The sequence below is a fragment of the Prunus avium genome, chromosome 6 (assembly GCF_965620075.1).
Source record: "Prunus avium chromosome 6, drPruAviu1.hap1.1, whole genome shotgun sequence".
Taxonomy (NCBI): domain Eukaryota; kingdom Viridiplantae; phylum Streptophyta; class Magnoliopsida; order Rosales; family Rosaceae; genus Prunus; species Prunus avium.
This window is the reverse complement of record NC_142289.1, coordinates 35,320,954-35,336,895: the sequence shown is the minus strand read 5'-3', so window position 1 is coordinate 35,336,895 and position 15,942 is coordinate 35,320,954. Positions and strand designations below refer to the sequence as shown.

Genomic DNA, 15,942 nt, shown 5'->3' with positions numbered 1-15,942 from the left:
GCAATAGCAATAGTCATCCACTTCACTACCAGAGTCGCACCCACTAAAGAGTTCAAAGCATAGGAATGATTCGAATGAAGCAGAAAATAACTCATGCATTTCAAAATTAAAAAATTGGGTTCTTTCACAAGTAGAAACCAGAAACAGAGAAAATAGTAAACTACTAAGACATAATTTCGCCCTTATTCTAATTTTTGTTTTAAATCATCCCCAAGGATGGTTTTTATTGAGGATTTGGTAGACGGCTATTGGCAGAAGAGACCCTGGACCCCCATTCAAGCAGCTCTTTGCTCGTGTCATCCTTGTGAACAATCACTTCTATGAAGCACAGGCAGTCTTTCTTCTCCCCCGTTGCTGTTGCAATGGCTTCTATTAGTTCCTCTTCAGTACGAACCTGAGACAAAAATAAACAGAAATGTAATCATGATTTAACGTCTCCAATTCAGTATTAGTCTAATAAAGCTATGACAACGTTATTCACACTTCCAATTTCTCATCATGCACTCTATTCCCGAGTGTGTTAAAAACAATTAAATATTGTTTTTAGAGTGTAAAATTACAATAGGAATAGCAGCTGCCTAAAGCATATGCGCCTATTCTATAGAATATTTTTGTATCACCAACCTTGGTTGTCCAGCAGTTTCCTTCACCATTGTGGATTGCATCCACCAAACCCGTGTAGTTCCAGTTTTTGATCACATTGTAAGGCCCATCATGGATTTCAACTTCTATGGTGTATCCACCATTGTTGATAAGGAAAATGATGCTCTTTTGTTCACATCGAATCATGGTTGACACATCTTGTGCAGTCACCTGTCACCCAAAATGTCATATATACAAGCTTTTAGATCAATTCAACAACATTTCTATGAAATCTAAAGTTTGATTAACAATGGTTGAAACGTTCTAACCTGGAAGCTCCCATCACCAATGCAAGCAATGACACGCTTGCTTGGTACCGATTGTGCATACCCAAGAGTTGCACCAACAGACCAACCAATGGAACCATATTGCATCTGGAATTCATACCTGCAACACCAACTTTTTCTCTCTAATGATTTTGTCACAATAAAAAGCCTCAAAATGAAATTGATAGGTTCTTTGTTGCATGCTCACCCACATCCTTCTGGCAATTTTAGTTTCTGGCAGTTAAACCAAGAATCTCCGGTCTCAGCAATAACAGCAGTATCAGCTGAAAGAAGTTTCTGAATGTGCTGGAACATAATGTTGACTCTCAAAGGCTCATTAGGTTGACATTTGAGAGGCTGGCCCTCTGGGACGAAGATTCTGTGGTAGTTTTCATAAGCAGTTGTGTTTTTGTTGACTCTTTTTGCAAGTGCTTGTAAAAAGTCCTTCATTAGAACACAGCCAAAAGAAGGGCCATTGCCAATGACCACACGATCGGGCTGCACAATGATTGCCTTCTCCTTTTTGAGAAGGAGAGAGTACCCAACAGAGCTGTAGTCATTGAAGATTGGACCAGCAAACAAGTATGCATCAGCAGACTCCACAATCTCACCACAGTAGGCAGTGCCCACAGCTCCCCAGTATGTCCCCATGTAGTGAGGGTGGGTTTCTGGGAAATGCCCTTTGGCTGATGGCATCACAGAAACTGCATAGCCACTGGCATCTGCAAACTCAACAAAGGCTTCATGGGCCTTTGCCACTCGGAGTTTTGGTCCGCCCACCATCACTGGCTTCACCGCCTTGTTTAAGAAGGCTGCTGCCGCCTCCACAGCAACTTCTAGCCCCATCTTGTTAGTCATTCTGTATCAAGAAATCATCGAATTAACATAAACAAGCATCTCAAACTCAAGAAGCCCTGCTGAGGAAATATTATGTTGGCAGACTGTCAACCTGCCATCTCATAGAAGAAACCATCAAGGATTAACAAAGAAGTTACCTAGGTGAGATAGAAAATTTGATGGGCTCTCTGCTAAAAGTTGGATGTGGAATGCCAGGCATGTTGCAACTGATGCTAATATAGACTGGCTTGCTTTCTTTGAGAGCAGTAGAAATGGCTGTATCAATTTGTTCATGTGCATCTTCCAAGTTATTCACCACAGCCTGACATAGCAAATCACACAAACCAGATCAATCACTTGGCTGTATATATTGGCCAAGGATGAAAATATCGGCGATACAAATATTATCGGGTTTTCAATTTACGGATATTTCGGGGATATATCTATGTCGTTTTAGGTATTGGGGAAAATCGACAAAAAAGACAGACAATGACTTAAAAACACGGAATTTTGAAGTGAAACTTTCATAGATATTAAGCACATTATCAATGATTGTATTGAACTAATAAAATTCAAAATATACTAAGTATAAGATATGTATATGATGAAATGTACGTATATTATAATGCGCGATGAAAATCCTGAAAATAAATACAATTAGACTTAGCACAACAAAGACAACATTATTCAAACATAACCCAACCCAACCCATTAATACATAACCCAACATTATGTTACAAGAATCAGACTTAATGATAAAGGAAATGAGAGATAGAAGATTAGGTGAAAAATAAAATCAAACACATAAGAAACCAATCAACCAGAGAGAGGAGAGGAGGAGCAAATGATAGCCGAAATGACTGAAAAGAGAAGAAAGGAGAAGCTACTAAGTATTAGAGCGTGGTTTTTGACATTGATTCAGTAGCTGGGACCTATGATTACTTTCAAAACTGAAGACAAATTTCTGGGTTATTTGTCTAGTATTGGGAAATATTGGTAAATATCGAGGATATCGGGAGTTATCGGGATATATCGCCGATGAGGGGGAAGAAGGATATATCGGCCGATATTTTCATCCTTGATATTGGCAAAGGAACCAAATTCCCAATTTGCCCAAAAAACACTACATATTATATGAACCCAAATCCAAATTTCCCAAAAAAAAGAAAACTTACTGTCCTTATAACAAAACATACCATATCATCAGATTGAATCTTCCCTTCCATATATTCAAGAAATCAAAGATGTAAAATAAAGAGTTGGGCTTACTTGAAAGCAGGTGACGGTCTGGAAGCAACGGAGTTCTTGGCTAAAATCGGCCAAACCAATGGTGTGGTGAAGAATTCTGTTGGTGCCATAATCATTTGTGTTAGGCCCTCCAACAATACAAATGACAGGAAGGTTCTCACTGTAAGCACCAGCAATGGCATTGAGAACACTAAGCCCACCCACTGTGAAAGTGACAACACAAGCCCCAACCCCACGAGCCCTGGCATAGCCATCAGCAGCATACCCAGCATTGAGCTCATTGCAGCAGCCAATGTTCTTGAGCCCTGGCTCAGCAATGAGGTGGTCAAGAAGGGTAAGGTTAAAATCACCGGGCACAGAGAACACATCTTGAACACCAATCTCCACGAGGCGGCGGGCCAGGTGGCGGCCTAGAGTGGCGTCAGAAGAGGCAATGGTGGAAGGAGGGTGAGAGTCATGGACTGAAGCTGTTCCGTTTTGGGGAGGACAGCCGACATTGTTGTTGGTGGGTTTGCATGAGTCCAGTGAGCCAATGCTGGTGGCCATGGTTATAAAACAGAGAGCTTTAAACAGAGAGCTTTGTTAGTGAAATGGAGAGAAAACAAGATTGGGTTTTGTTTTTCTAGTGGATCTAGACAACAAAATCAGAGAAAAGATTGGATCTTTGAGAGAATGTTGGGAGGAGGAGAGAGAGTGGAGGGATTTATATAGAGATGGTTGTAGACGTGAAATAAGGTGGTGTGGTTTCTTGGGGAAGAGGACAAGACTCTTTCGTGTTATGTATGGTAATTGAGTGAGTGCCAAGTATAGGAGAAGGACAGCTACACCAGTGTCCTGTTATTATAATTTTTTTCATTTCTGTCCTATAATTTTTTGGTATTAAAATTCGTTTTTAGTATTGTGAAAATAAATAATTGTTTTACATATATATATGGTAATATTCTCAGCTGTTCTTGTATCACAATTAATTGTAATTACGAGTACATATTAGGTAATACCTTGGTACCCAATTCATTTCCTTATATTTTTTCTTGACGAATACCCAAGTCATTTCCTAAAGAAAATGGAATTTTCTTCCTTAAATCTTTGCAATATCTGAAATCATATTTCCATTAAAATAAAATAAAATTAATTAACATTAGTTAGAATTCGTGACAAAACATTTCAATCACAGCTAATGTCATATGATAAATAAGAAAACATTTTTACCTAGGGTTCAAATCAGTGGTAGGAATGTGCTTAAATTCCTATGGACTGTCAAGATCACACAAATATTGTTTCCATGGTGGTCTAAGTGCGACCTAAGGCTTCCTTTCCAGGGCACTACAGAGGTTCCCTCTTCTGTTTTTAGGGAAAGATAGAGAGAGTTAGACCAATTGGTTAAGCCAGTGTGTCAGTCCTCTTGCAATAATGCTTTGTCGAGGAGAGAGAGTGAGAGGAGAAAAGGCGGTGCCAGTTGATCAATTCCATGCAGGGAAAGTACAGAAAAGATTTTGTCATAGATAGAGACCACTGATTTCTAAACCATAAGCTGTGCCACCAGTTTTGCACATTTGACAGTTTTTATTCTTTTCAACAGAAATGAGCTTTTTGCTGCTCTTAAAAGACTCATGTTGTGTGCCTTCATTCAAACGAGAAGTAAATAACATAGATTTGTGCGACTACAATTGCATTATATCATAAAGAACGTAGATTTTCTTTTCTCCAGAGTGGAAAACATTTTGGCGTGGCTTCTCTGTAACTGCGTGTTAAAAGAATCAAGACTTCAAGATGGAGAATCAGAATATACAAAACTTTGTTAGTGTTAGTTCAACTATTTTGTTTATATTAGCTCTAAGATACAACCATTAACAATGGCTTACTCTCTCTGATACATAGTGTAACATATAAACCTGAAATATCTGCAAGTTTCGAACAAAGCACAAAACGTACTTGATCTTCTGATGGATAGTACCATAGTATGCCTTCATCCTAGAAGTTAGACATAGTAAATCATACCGACTTCCAGCAAAGAGGTATGAGGCACGTTCAAAACAACATCAGGCTCCCTACAGTTCTTTCTCAGAAAGGCATAAACAATATCTATAGCAACTTTCTTGAAAAAGGATGATGATTTCTTTGCCTTTGCATGCGAATGTCCAAGAATATAAGTGACACCAGATTCTTTGGCTTCTAATATCCGCAGGGACTCATCTTTAGAAAGAGAAGTTTCCATGTTTTCTACATCATTCGAGTCAACAAAAGTGTGATCTGGAGCATAACGGGCTTCGGCATCTGCAAACTCTCTAGAGCATCCAGTTATTGGTTTCAAAGGACATTCTTCCTCTGTTTCTACAAACTGTAGTATACTAGACACCAATATATTCTCAAAATTACAGGTTTCCTGTTGAAGATCCTTGTAACCATACCTCACAATGCACCGGAACATGCCACACTCCTTCGGGCCTACCCTACCAATGAGCAACCTTTCCTTTCCGCTAACGTGGGGTACTTGAACAGATTTGACACAGACGAAAATTAGCACCTTATGGAATGCAGGTAGATTAGTTACAAAGTGTCCGAAAACTGGTGGTATCCCGGTCACCAAATTAGTGTAAACAAGTCCAATTCCAGGGACCCGAACCATGCCAAGGCTAGGCCCTAAGCACACTATTCTATTAATTGAGACCTTGTTTTCAACATCAAATTGGTGTTTCATCATTGTTCCATAGTTCCATATGTACGTCACACCCATAAAGATCAGAGACAGCACAACCGGGATCCATCCACCTTCTGGGATCTTGCTGATGGATGCTGATATGTAAATCAGCTCAATTGATCCAAAGAGCATTAAAAATGCTACTGCATTTAGTATCCTTTTCTTCCAGACAATTATCATTACCAGAGCCATCAAGCAAGTTGTCACAAACATTACAGTGGTGACTGCCAGCCCTACCAAATCCAACAACATGATCAGAGTTCATTCATGAAAATAGTAAGTATACCATAGAAATAGTGCTCAGATTTATACCATATGCATGACCCATCATGTTTGTGTCCCTCAATCCAATTGTCACAGCTAAACAAAGGCACATTAACATCCAATTGACCTCTGGAATGTATATTTGCCCATATATTTTGCTTGAGGTATGAACTATCTTCACGCGGGGAAAGCATTTCAGTGCACAGCACTGGCTTATAATGGAGAAGGTAGCTGAAATTACTGCCTGGCTTCCGACCACGGATGCAAAAGTGGCAATTATGAACACTGGCCAAAACACAGCTTCTGCAGCGGCCATATAACAATGGCATAAATACGAAAGATGACAACGAATCATATAAACTATTTGGGTACTATGATAAATTGATAACTTCTTACCTGGTATGGCTTTATAGAAACTTCTCTGAATGTCTTCATGGTGCTTGGAAAGGAATGCAGCCTCACCCATGTATGAAATAACGAGAGAGGGATATACTAGTAATGTGAAGGCCATCTGGGATTCGATGCCAAGTGTTTCAACATTAATATTCAAATAAGATAGAACTAATTTATAGATGCCATTTCAATCATTCAAGGCATCAGAATCTGTAAGTACAATTGACTGAAAAGTTACCTTTATTGAAAGCGGAGAGAAATGGCCCAAATTAGCAAACATCGCCTCTACACCTGAGATAATATTCCGGAGGAAACTAGTTTCCAGTAGCTCTCTTTAGCAGCAAGTAAACCACAATTACTGCATCAGGAGTTCAAAGAGATACCTGTGATTGAAAGAACAACTCCTGCTAACGAAACCCATCCTTCAACGCCTGTGCTTCTAAGGAACTTCAACATGTAAACTGGAGAAAGTGCGTGAAATATACGTCGATTCCAATGAAATATGTTGTATATTCCAATGCCACTAATACACAGAAGCCATGCTGTAACAATTGGAGCAAACATGAAAGCAACTCTGTGTGTTCCTTGATGCTGAAGGGAGAAAAGCCCCACTAAGAGGACACATGAAATTATGACAACATAATCTGAGAGACAGAAAGAAAGAAACCAAACAGAAGTTTAGTGAATAGTGAAGCATGAATGTTTAAAAGGTTACATATTGGTATGGTAATGAAAGAAGTTAGACTTACTGTCATGGAGTTCTGTGAACTTAAGCTTAATTCCTGAGACTGCTGAAAGAACTGAAAGGAGAAATACAGGAGAATCTCTATTATGTTATGGTCTCTTATTAACAGACAATTTGAGCACTAAAAGACTCTAATTAAATTCGATATGATAGCGAAAGACCACGAGATACTTGTTGGGGTTTGGAAATAAATCATCATATAAATATATGTTATACATAGTCATTTCCCTCTTTCAAACACGTTCTGCCTAACAAATCTCCAAACTGTATATGCCACGCTAGTGCAGCATAGTACTTCTTTAGCTCTGTCATAATAGGATACGTACATGTTTTAAATACAGGTAGCATTTAAAAATCAGATTCAACCAAATTATTTTCATGGACACATGTATAATGTGTATTTCTATGTGTCTAACATGTCACAAAATTATCAGAATTTATACCTGTAATCTGAAGGATATGATGCTTATTCACAACCACATCAATATCTTGAGAAGTTAAGATGAGCTAGCCTAGAATTTGAAAATTTCAGGTAATGGAACTTGTACGGGTCAGAATATAAACATCACCACAGAGGATTTGATTACACTAGCCACCTGATATTGCAGGAGTGAGTACACCATCACCAATTGCCATACAGGTTCCAAATAGAACAAAAACCAGTAGCCCTTTGCGAAATCTTGGGTGCTTGTCGAAGAATAATTTCTGAGCTGAACTCTGCCATGTATCTGTGGTTCCTTCTGTCACATACTCAGACAATTTCTCATCTGTGATTTCTTGATTAGGTAGAATGCTTATTCTTGCATGACGGCAGAGAAGGGAGTACAAGGCAAAGGTACCACCTGCACCATTTGCACAACATTGGTATTGAGAAACTGTCTTTCTATCATATCCAAATCTATAGTCAATACCTTAAAAGCTTATTGCAAAGGTCTATTGCAAAACTAGATGAGATAACGATCAGACAAAAAATTACAAGAAGCTTGAGCTGAACATTTTCTTCTTTTTTTCAGTGTTGAAACTGGTGTTGTATATGTGCAAAGCTGAAACCAACCATTAGACGGTGATGGGAAGCCTAAGTGATTAGATGAATCCGGTTATTTAGCTATCAGTTAGTACTCAAATGAAAACAACAAAACTGTACCTTCACCATTGTCATCAGCCAACATCACAACGAAAACATATTTGCAGAGAGCAATGAGAGTAAACGTCCAGAAAATAAAGGAAAGCACGCCAAAAATCTCTTCATCATCCTCATGAAAGCTCAACTTTCCAGAGAAGGTCGTCTTGTAAACATAGAGAGGGGATGTACTGAGATCACCATAAACCACTCCCAGACTTTGATAAGCCAATGTGAGCACGGTTGTATAGGATACCTTCTGCATATTCTGATTCAAGACAACAAACTTTAAACATATATGAACAAGTTCAATAAATCAATGGTTTAGAAAGATCTAAGCAGGTTTGTCAGGACTCAAAGCTAATAAAAGTTCATGACCCCATAGTTCAGCAGCTACATTGAAGAATAAATTTACTTCATTGAGATTTTATGCTCTGTTCTCAATCTTTATTTATCTGGCTGCTTAAATTCTAAGGTAAATCCTTTCATTCAATCTACTTTTCCTAGAGAAAAAAAGCAGACGCCTTTCGAAGCAAAGAAAATATAAAGTCTGTTGACAAAACTGTAAAAGATGCACACTTTGTGCAAATTCTTGAAATGAAAAATAGATGCCTCTAAATCCCTGTGTTAGTGAAGCAAAACCAACCAACTTGTACTTCTTCGGTAATAATGACTGCTTTAGTTATCTTTTCAGAGCCCATTTTTGTTAAATGGATCTAATTTACCCAGAAACCAGAAATAACAATTTTAAAAACAGGAACCCCTGCTCTCTCTCTCTCTCTCTCTCTCTCTCTCTCTCTCTCTCTCTCTCAAATGTCCCTGTTCCATAGGAGCTGCATGCTCCAGATGCACATTTAATTTCATATATGCATAAAATCGTTCAAAACCTCACTAATTTTAAAGAGAAGCATTTCAGTAAAACCTCTTTGTCCAAGAAACCTTGCAAAATGCATGACATTCATAAGGCTATTAAGCACACAAGAAAATGCAAAAATATTAATAATAACATAGCAATGACATCATAAAACGAAGCAACTAATAATATTGAGAAAAATGTTAACACTGTCATGAAATAATGCAAAGTGCTTAATTATGAGGTGAGAAAGAAGAATACCCGTGGAGATATTCCCTGCTCCATTAATTCTTCAGACGGATTCATGGTAGAGAGAGAGAGAGAGAGAGAGAGAGAGAGAGAGAGAGAGAGAGAGAGAGAGAGATGGACAGAGGAAAACAAGTGGAAGAAAGGCTGAGAAAGAGTTTATACAAGGAGAGAGTAGAGAACGTAGGAAGTGAGAAGGCAAGTGTTATGTTGTGCTTCCAAACTCAGGTTGCAAAAGGCATTCAATGCTCTTTTTACCTCTCTTTCAGATTTTTGTAATTTTCAATCCTCCAACTTTGTATTGTACTTATCCCCTTCCCCACTATTTTAATCTTAACATCATTATACTATTACATAAATATAAACCCAGAACCCAAAACCAAGAAAAACACAATAAAATAAGCTAATCAGTTTTATTAACAATTATGTGAAAGTATGTTGATTGTAGTCAAAGGCATAATAAACACTTGATTTGACTGACAAATGGGCATCACATTCAGAGTGTCATTGTGCGTAGAGATTAAGATTAGGTGGAAAGTCGATTTTCCTAATTTAAATTTTGTTAGTCCATGAAAAGGATGTGAGTTCAGGCAAATTGAAAAGGATTTTGTTAAACCAAGGTGGTTGGTATGAGTGGTTCGGCACTCTCATTCCTTAAGAGAGGTCAGAGGTTCGATCCCTGCTCTCGTACGGAGTCACCACTTTGGCCAACACTTTACCCCTTACGGGCCGACCCGGTGTGAGTGGGGATTAGTCTGAATTGTGGTTAAGGCTTAAAGGTGCCACCCATAATTGGGGCCCATCCAGGACCACCTCATGGTTCAGAAAAAAAAAAAAGGATTTTGTTAGTCACAGTGTCACTATCACCCTCCTGTATCTAAGTTTGACTGATCAAAATAAGCTGGATGCTAGCAGAATTAGGTTATGAAATTGGGCATTTTACCACTCCTCAATGATACCTACTGCCTTGTAACATATTAAAATCTCATGCAAAAAGTATTCAGAGTTTTCTTCTTTGTTCAACCTATTAGAATGAGAGCAGTAGATTTGTTAGCCTAACATGTGGGCAATTGGGAAGTTATATTCATTGTTGATGTACATTATCTCCCAATAGCATAAGATGCCAAGACATGATGTTACTTATCAAAATAGACTGAAAGAGATTTGATGCGAACCATCTCTCTCTCTCTCTCTCTCTCTCTCTCTCTCTCTCTCTCTCTCTCTCTCTCCCCCCCCCCCCCCCCCCCGACATCACAAGTAAAATCCAATATTAGGAAGATGATCAGCTCTTCAAGCACAGCCAAAGGTTACATTATTGGACAAAATGAATAAATAGTCCTAGAGCAGCAATCATAAATTTGAACTATAACTAAGATATGTCCACCATAACAACCAAATCCTACGACTTGGATCATATTCATCCCATAATATAAAGGCCGAAACAAAATGGGTTCCAGCCGTACAACATCTCATTGCATTATGGGCAGAAATGGTTGTTTATGGTTTTGGACTAAATATCAATGAATGAATGACTAAGAAGAAGTAAGATCATCTATCTAGTCATACTCTGCAAGCCTATCTTGTTTCTTTCTCATAGCATTATTGGATTCCAACCAATCCGTACGTCCTCTTAATGATTTTCCAGTACATACATTGCATGGGATCGAAGAGAAAAATACAGAGAGAGAAAGCTACAAGCGTATGTTAGGTATGCTCTCTACGTCAAGTATTTATAGCTCTCTTAACTCTGTCTGTCCCCTCCTCCCTCCCTTCCCCAACCCAATTTGATTGATTCAATTATGCACGTACAGCCCTTTGGAGATTGGTTGGTCACTTGACTTGGTTTGAAAGGAGCCCCACGCACGAGAGAAAAAGTTGATCTAGCATCTTACAGGAAAGTGAGCCATTTGCCTCCCCACATATGCGCTTCAATGGATTCTTAGTTCACCCATCTTTCACTATCAGCCCCACAACCTTTCCCTTTCCCACGTGCACCAATCTTGATCATCCGGTTTCGTTTCCGATTTTCGATTTCAGTTTGCAAAGGGTTGGGTTGGACCACTCTTGTTAAGGAGAGAGACTTTTATTTCCATTTCTCTTTCTCAGTTTGCAAAGGGTTAGACAACATTTCATCCTACCAGAGAAATCACATGCACCCGTTCTGACTCCTAGAGAAGAGAGGAGTGAGAAGGGATATGCAGCCACTGCGGCCAAAGCTGCTTTTAAATAAGCACTTCAAGCATCATTTGGGGAAGCGCTCAGCCATTAAAAGTCCTGGGTTTTTTATTAAAAAAATGCCAACATGCATATAATAAAAGCACTTTCAGCAAAAGCTCTTACTTCATACAGGCCCGTAGTTATGGAAGTTTACTTGAGCAAAGGGGCAGCGTAATGGGCCCGAGGATAGGTTGTAATTAGTTAACAGAGGCTAGATTGAACATAGCACGTTTCGATATCAGGTAAACAATATCCTTCACAACTATGTTGGCTTCCAAAACAGAACGTATGTGACCCAAAATAGCATGGGAAATTCGAGACCCTAAAACAAATCAAGAAATTATATCCAAACAAAAGGTCCTCTGTTTTTATAACAAGTAATTTTCACCGACCTGTAACTTACTCCCAAGTAATCAAATAGGATGGGAAACTCTGTTGACAACAAACCAAACTCATAACAAAACACAATCCTCAACCTTCAAACATGACCCAAAAGTCTGACCAAATTTTGATGACCAAGACGACACCAATTGGATGCAAGAACAGACCCACAGTAAAAAACCCCAACTTTCACTCTTATGTGTCTTTCTTCTCCTCCTCAGCTGCAGCTGGTACCTTCTCCTCTGCTTTCTCCTCTACTTTCTCCTCAGCAGGTGCATCTTCTTTTACGGTACCACTCTTAGCTGCAGCAGGTGCCTCGTCCTCAGCTTTCTCCTTGGTCTTTCTCTCTTCAACACTCAAATTCTCAAGAAGCCCAGCAGCCTCTGTAGCATCTTCATTTTCTTCTTCTGTACTTAAGGATTCAGCAACTTCTTGAAACTTTTCCATGAACAATCTGTTATCTGATACAGAAAACAAACGACCAAACTTTAATAACCTACATAGAACATCAACCAAATGTTGAATGTGGCTCCTTGTGATGATGCATTAGATCTAGTAGCACCATGCTATAAAACAAACCATATCTGTCAACTATATTCTTCATACCGTGACTAAGAATTGTAAAGTAAGCAATGTACTTCAAAGTTCGTTTACACATTTAGCAGAGGACGAAACTGAATGGATAATGCTGTGTCCACAAAGCACCAATGAAAATGCAGCATGGTTAAAGGACAAATTTAAATCAGAAAATTCAGAAGTAGGCATCCCTCAAACTCTCCATCCCAGCTACCAGACTTCTTTTGTTATAACATGATAAAATTTAGTGCACAGAAAATAATGATACAGCAAAATGACGCATTCAAATCGATACAAATGCACAACAAAGGAATTCATTTCCTTATTACTCTAGTTTTATTATATTCTTAAGAAAATAATAAAACCTCACGTGTAATAATTGAAATCAACACTCCATATGAAACAGACCTGCTAATTTATGATTTTCACTATATCTTGACAGTAACAATCTTGAAAGGTAGCAGCTACATGCAAAGAAAAACTAAGACCTTATAGTATCAACAAATAATATCCTTGTATAAACTCTCAATGCAATTTGCAGAATGTATTATTTCATCCAACAATTTCCACAAAGCCTAACTCACCATGACCAAGTACAATCATGAGAAATGTATTAACTCAAACTAACCTATTATATAAGACTTAATTTGGTCCAACACTGACTTCAGAAGCTATAAATGTCATCCCTCTTCAACAAGTAGGGCAACATAAGTACAAGGAAGCCAAAAGGTATAAATTCTTAGACAGGTTCAAGATGCAAGTAATGGAATGGCAAGGAATTACACACTAGAGCCTAATGAATCCACAAAACATAAATAGAATCTATAAGTTTTAATCTTAAATTATATGTATATTTTTTTTTTAAAGAAAAAAAAAGTATAACAGAATTGGACAGATTTACACAATATACGAAGAAACATGAGTATAAAAAAGAACTTTAAATATATGATTAACCCATGTAAATTCAGTAAGGGACTCTTGCCTCACATATGACAAGAAAAAAAAAACCACCATTCATACAAAAGGGTTAAACCTCACACGTTCAAAAGAAAATTTCTTCAAAATCATAACACACACTAGAACCTAAACATCAATAACAACAATATTCTTTCAAATTAATATAATAATACAAATGTGGGGTTATGAAAGGTTGTGTTGAGTAAAAGTTTAAATTTTATATTTATGTAATGCAGTAAATGATGTTGAGTAAGACAGGCATCAATAATGCAGTTCTCTGCAGTCCACAACTGCATAATGCAAAAATCAGGTAGCTTATTCCAAAAAATTCAAACTCAACCATAAATCCAGATGGATCATGGATCACATGATCCTTAAATCTAAGATGACTCTACTTATCAAACGGAGACCAATTTTACAAACAAATGCCATAAAAATCAACAAAGACAAAGTGTATGCTCCGACCAAACAAAACAAAGTGTTTGCATATAATCAACAATCTGAGACATTTCAGAAGTTCTAGTGCTTCAACAAGAAAATTTTGATTCATATTGCAAAAAAATTCATGGAAACTGGATAATCAGCTTAAGATAGTTGGTATGGGCTCTATTAGTAAGTCCAGGATTGTATGCAATTTACAATCTAGAAAAAGGTTGAGATGAAAAAGGGGTCCATTAGTTGTCTTGCTGATGAAATCCAATTAGATCTAATTCTTCAAGTACGATTGAAAATTTATTAACTCTTCATGGACAAACGTAATGAGAAGGATTATAAATTTTATTAAATTAGGGTTTTATAAGTACAAATAGCATGAGGTCGTCTCGTACAGTAATTTCCTAGTTTGTTCATGAAATCATAGCAACAGACTTGCATGTTTACATAAAACAGATGTAATAGAAAGTACCAAGTATACACCATATGACAGCATCTAACAGCAAGTTCATCGCAAGAATTGATTGCGAAAAGATCAAGTGGATCAAATAAATTAAACTCACTCTCAATTGAAGCGAATCTAATGCAGAAAAGCTCCTCCTTCAATTCCCCATCAGCAAAATCAGTTGCATGCCAAACAGATGACTTCTCATTACCGGCATGCTCCTGGACTGTCATCTTCGGTAGAACTGCAAGGAACAATAGCACAAAGCACACAAAAAAAGTTCAAAATTCAAAACACTAAACCCAAACAATCATAACAATAAATAAATAGTGTACGTCTATTTAGTATTTTGGACTATGAGAGAGACTAACCGAGGTGATTGGCGCAGATCTTTAAGGTTTTGGACTGTCGCATAACAAGGCGGACCTTGCCAGTCCTTTTGTGCTTAAGAAGCTTGACAGTACCAGCACCTCGCTCTTTCCATTGGTTACCGTCTTTATCAAATCGGTAGAGCTTCGCTTTCCTAAGAACAAAAAAGAAAACATACAAACAGAGAGAGTGAGTTCGCAAATCAAACAAAACCCTAGGTTTTTGCAGATCACAGAAAAACCCTAGCATTCGATGAGAATAAGAATCGGAGCAAGAGAGACGTACAGATCGAGGATGGCGTCTTCGTCTTCCTCACCGGTGGTGACGGCGACCTCCTCAAGCCTGACGATCGGAGCAACCTGAGCTCCGGTGTCCTCGTCGTCGCCGGCGAGTGGGGCCTCCTCGTCTTCTCTGTGCTCGGCATCGGCGCTCGACATCTTTAGAGAGAGAGCAGAAGTGGAGTAGATAGTAGAGAAAGAGAGAGAGGGATATAAGAAATGAAAGAGAAAATCAGGGGACGAAGGGCTCTGGTCTACGAAAGTATCTAGGATTTCAGGGTTAGATGGTTTTTATAGTGGTTGTAGGAGTGAGTGATCTTAGCGTGAGCGTGAGCGTGAGGTTTACGCGATTCAAAATGAGAGAACGCCAAGGCCCAAAGCCCTAAACCCGAGTCTTTTTTTCTTTCTTTTTTAATTATTTTTTTTTTCGTATAAATTTTGTCCATTTAGAATTAAATGGTTTTAGCAGATTAAAGGGTGATTTTTGCAGTTATATCATTGTGAAAATAAGTCTTTTAGAAAAGAAAAAGAGTTGGAAAGAATTTGATTATTCAAGTTAAAGCGAAAAAATAAAGAAATTATGGTATACGGGAGATTTTTTTTGACAATGTGCGACTAATCACTCATTAGATATGAAGTCAAATTCTCTCAATTTCTTAGAAAAAGAAGATTGCAGAAGTTTGCTCCAATGATTAAGAATTCCTACCCTCCACCCCATTCCCAAGGTCCAAAAAAAAGAGGAACATTTTCGTTTCTATAGCTTAATTTATATTTTAGTTTGGTCTCTATATTAATGGTAACTTAATGTTCTGAAATTGTTCAAAAAAAATGTTTGTCGGTCATGTAGATTTCTGCTTGAAGTTGTTTGAATTAACAATGTGATAATAAGATATGTCAATCTATTAGAGAATAAAAAAATTGATAAATGTGGGTTAAGTATGTTGGTAAGAGTAGTGTAATCACACCTTGTAATTA

At 37.9% G+C, this 15,942-nt stretch overlaps 3 protein-coding genes across 3 annotated transcripts; all 3 read right to left on the bottom strand.

The window, feature by feature from the left end:
• Nucleotides 1–53: 53 nt before the first annotated feature.
• On the bottom strand, nt 54–3,699 carry LOC110758718 (pyruvate decarboxylase 1-like). The gene is made up of 6 exons (XM_088254067.1): nt 3,015–3,699; nt 1,904–2,067; nt 1,117–1,767; nt 912–1,029; nt 625–813; nt 54–394 (listed from the first exon to the last, which is right to left on the bottom strand). Exons 1-6 carry the CDS (start codon nt 3,537–3,539, stop codon nt 224–226), a joined length of 1,818 nt encoding a protein of 605 aa, XP_088110193.1. The 5' UTR covers nt 3,540–3,699; the 3' UTR covers nt 54–223.
• A 1,141-nt stretch (nt 3,700–4,840) lies between these two features.
• Nucleotides 4,841–9,676, bottom strand: KT1 (potassium transporter 1). Its single transcript, XM_021960653.2, has 9 exons — nt 9,328–9,676; nt 8,238–8,481; nt 7,690–7,935; nt 7,098–7,148; nt 6,732–6,992; nt 6,587–6,639; nt 6,352–6,466; nt 6,004–6,258; nt 4,841–5,924 (listed from the first exon to the last, which is right to left on the bottom strand). Exons 1-9 carry the CDS (start codon nt 9,370–9,372, stop codon nt 4,972–4,974), a joined length of 2,223 nt encoding a protein of 740 aa, XP_021816345.1. The 5' UTR covers nt 9,373–9,676; the 3' UTR covers nt 4,841–4,971.
• A 2,176-nt stretch (nt 9,677–11,852) lies between these two features.
• Nucleotides 11,853–15,248, bottom strand: LOC110758680 (ran-binding protein 1 homolog b). The gene is made up of 4 exons (XM_021960591.2): nt 14,975–15,248; nt 14,692–14,843; nt 14,439–14,564; nt 11,853–12,371 (listed from the first exon to the last, which is right to left on the bottom strand). The coding sequence occupies exons 1-4, from the start codon at nt 15,124–15,126 to the stop codon at nt 12,106–12,108; spliced, it is 696 nt and encodes a 231-aa protein (XP_021816283.1). The 5' UTR covers nt 15,127–15,248; the 3' UTR covers nt 11,853–12,105.
• Between the last annotated feature and the right edge of the window lie 694 nt (nt 15,249–15,942).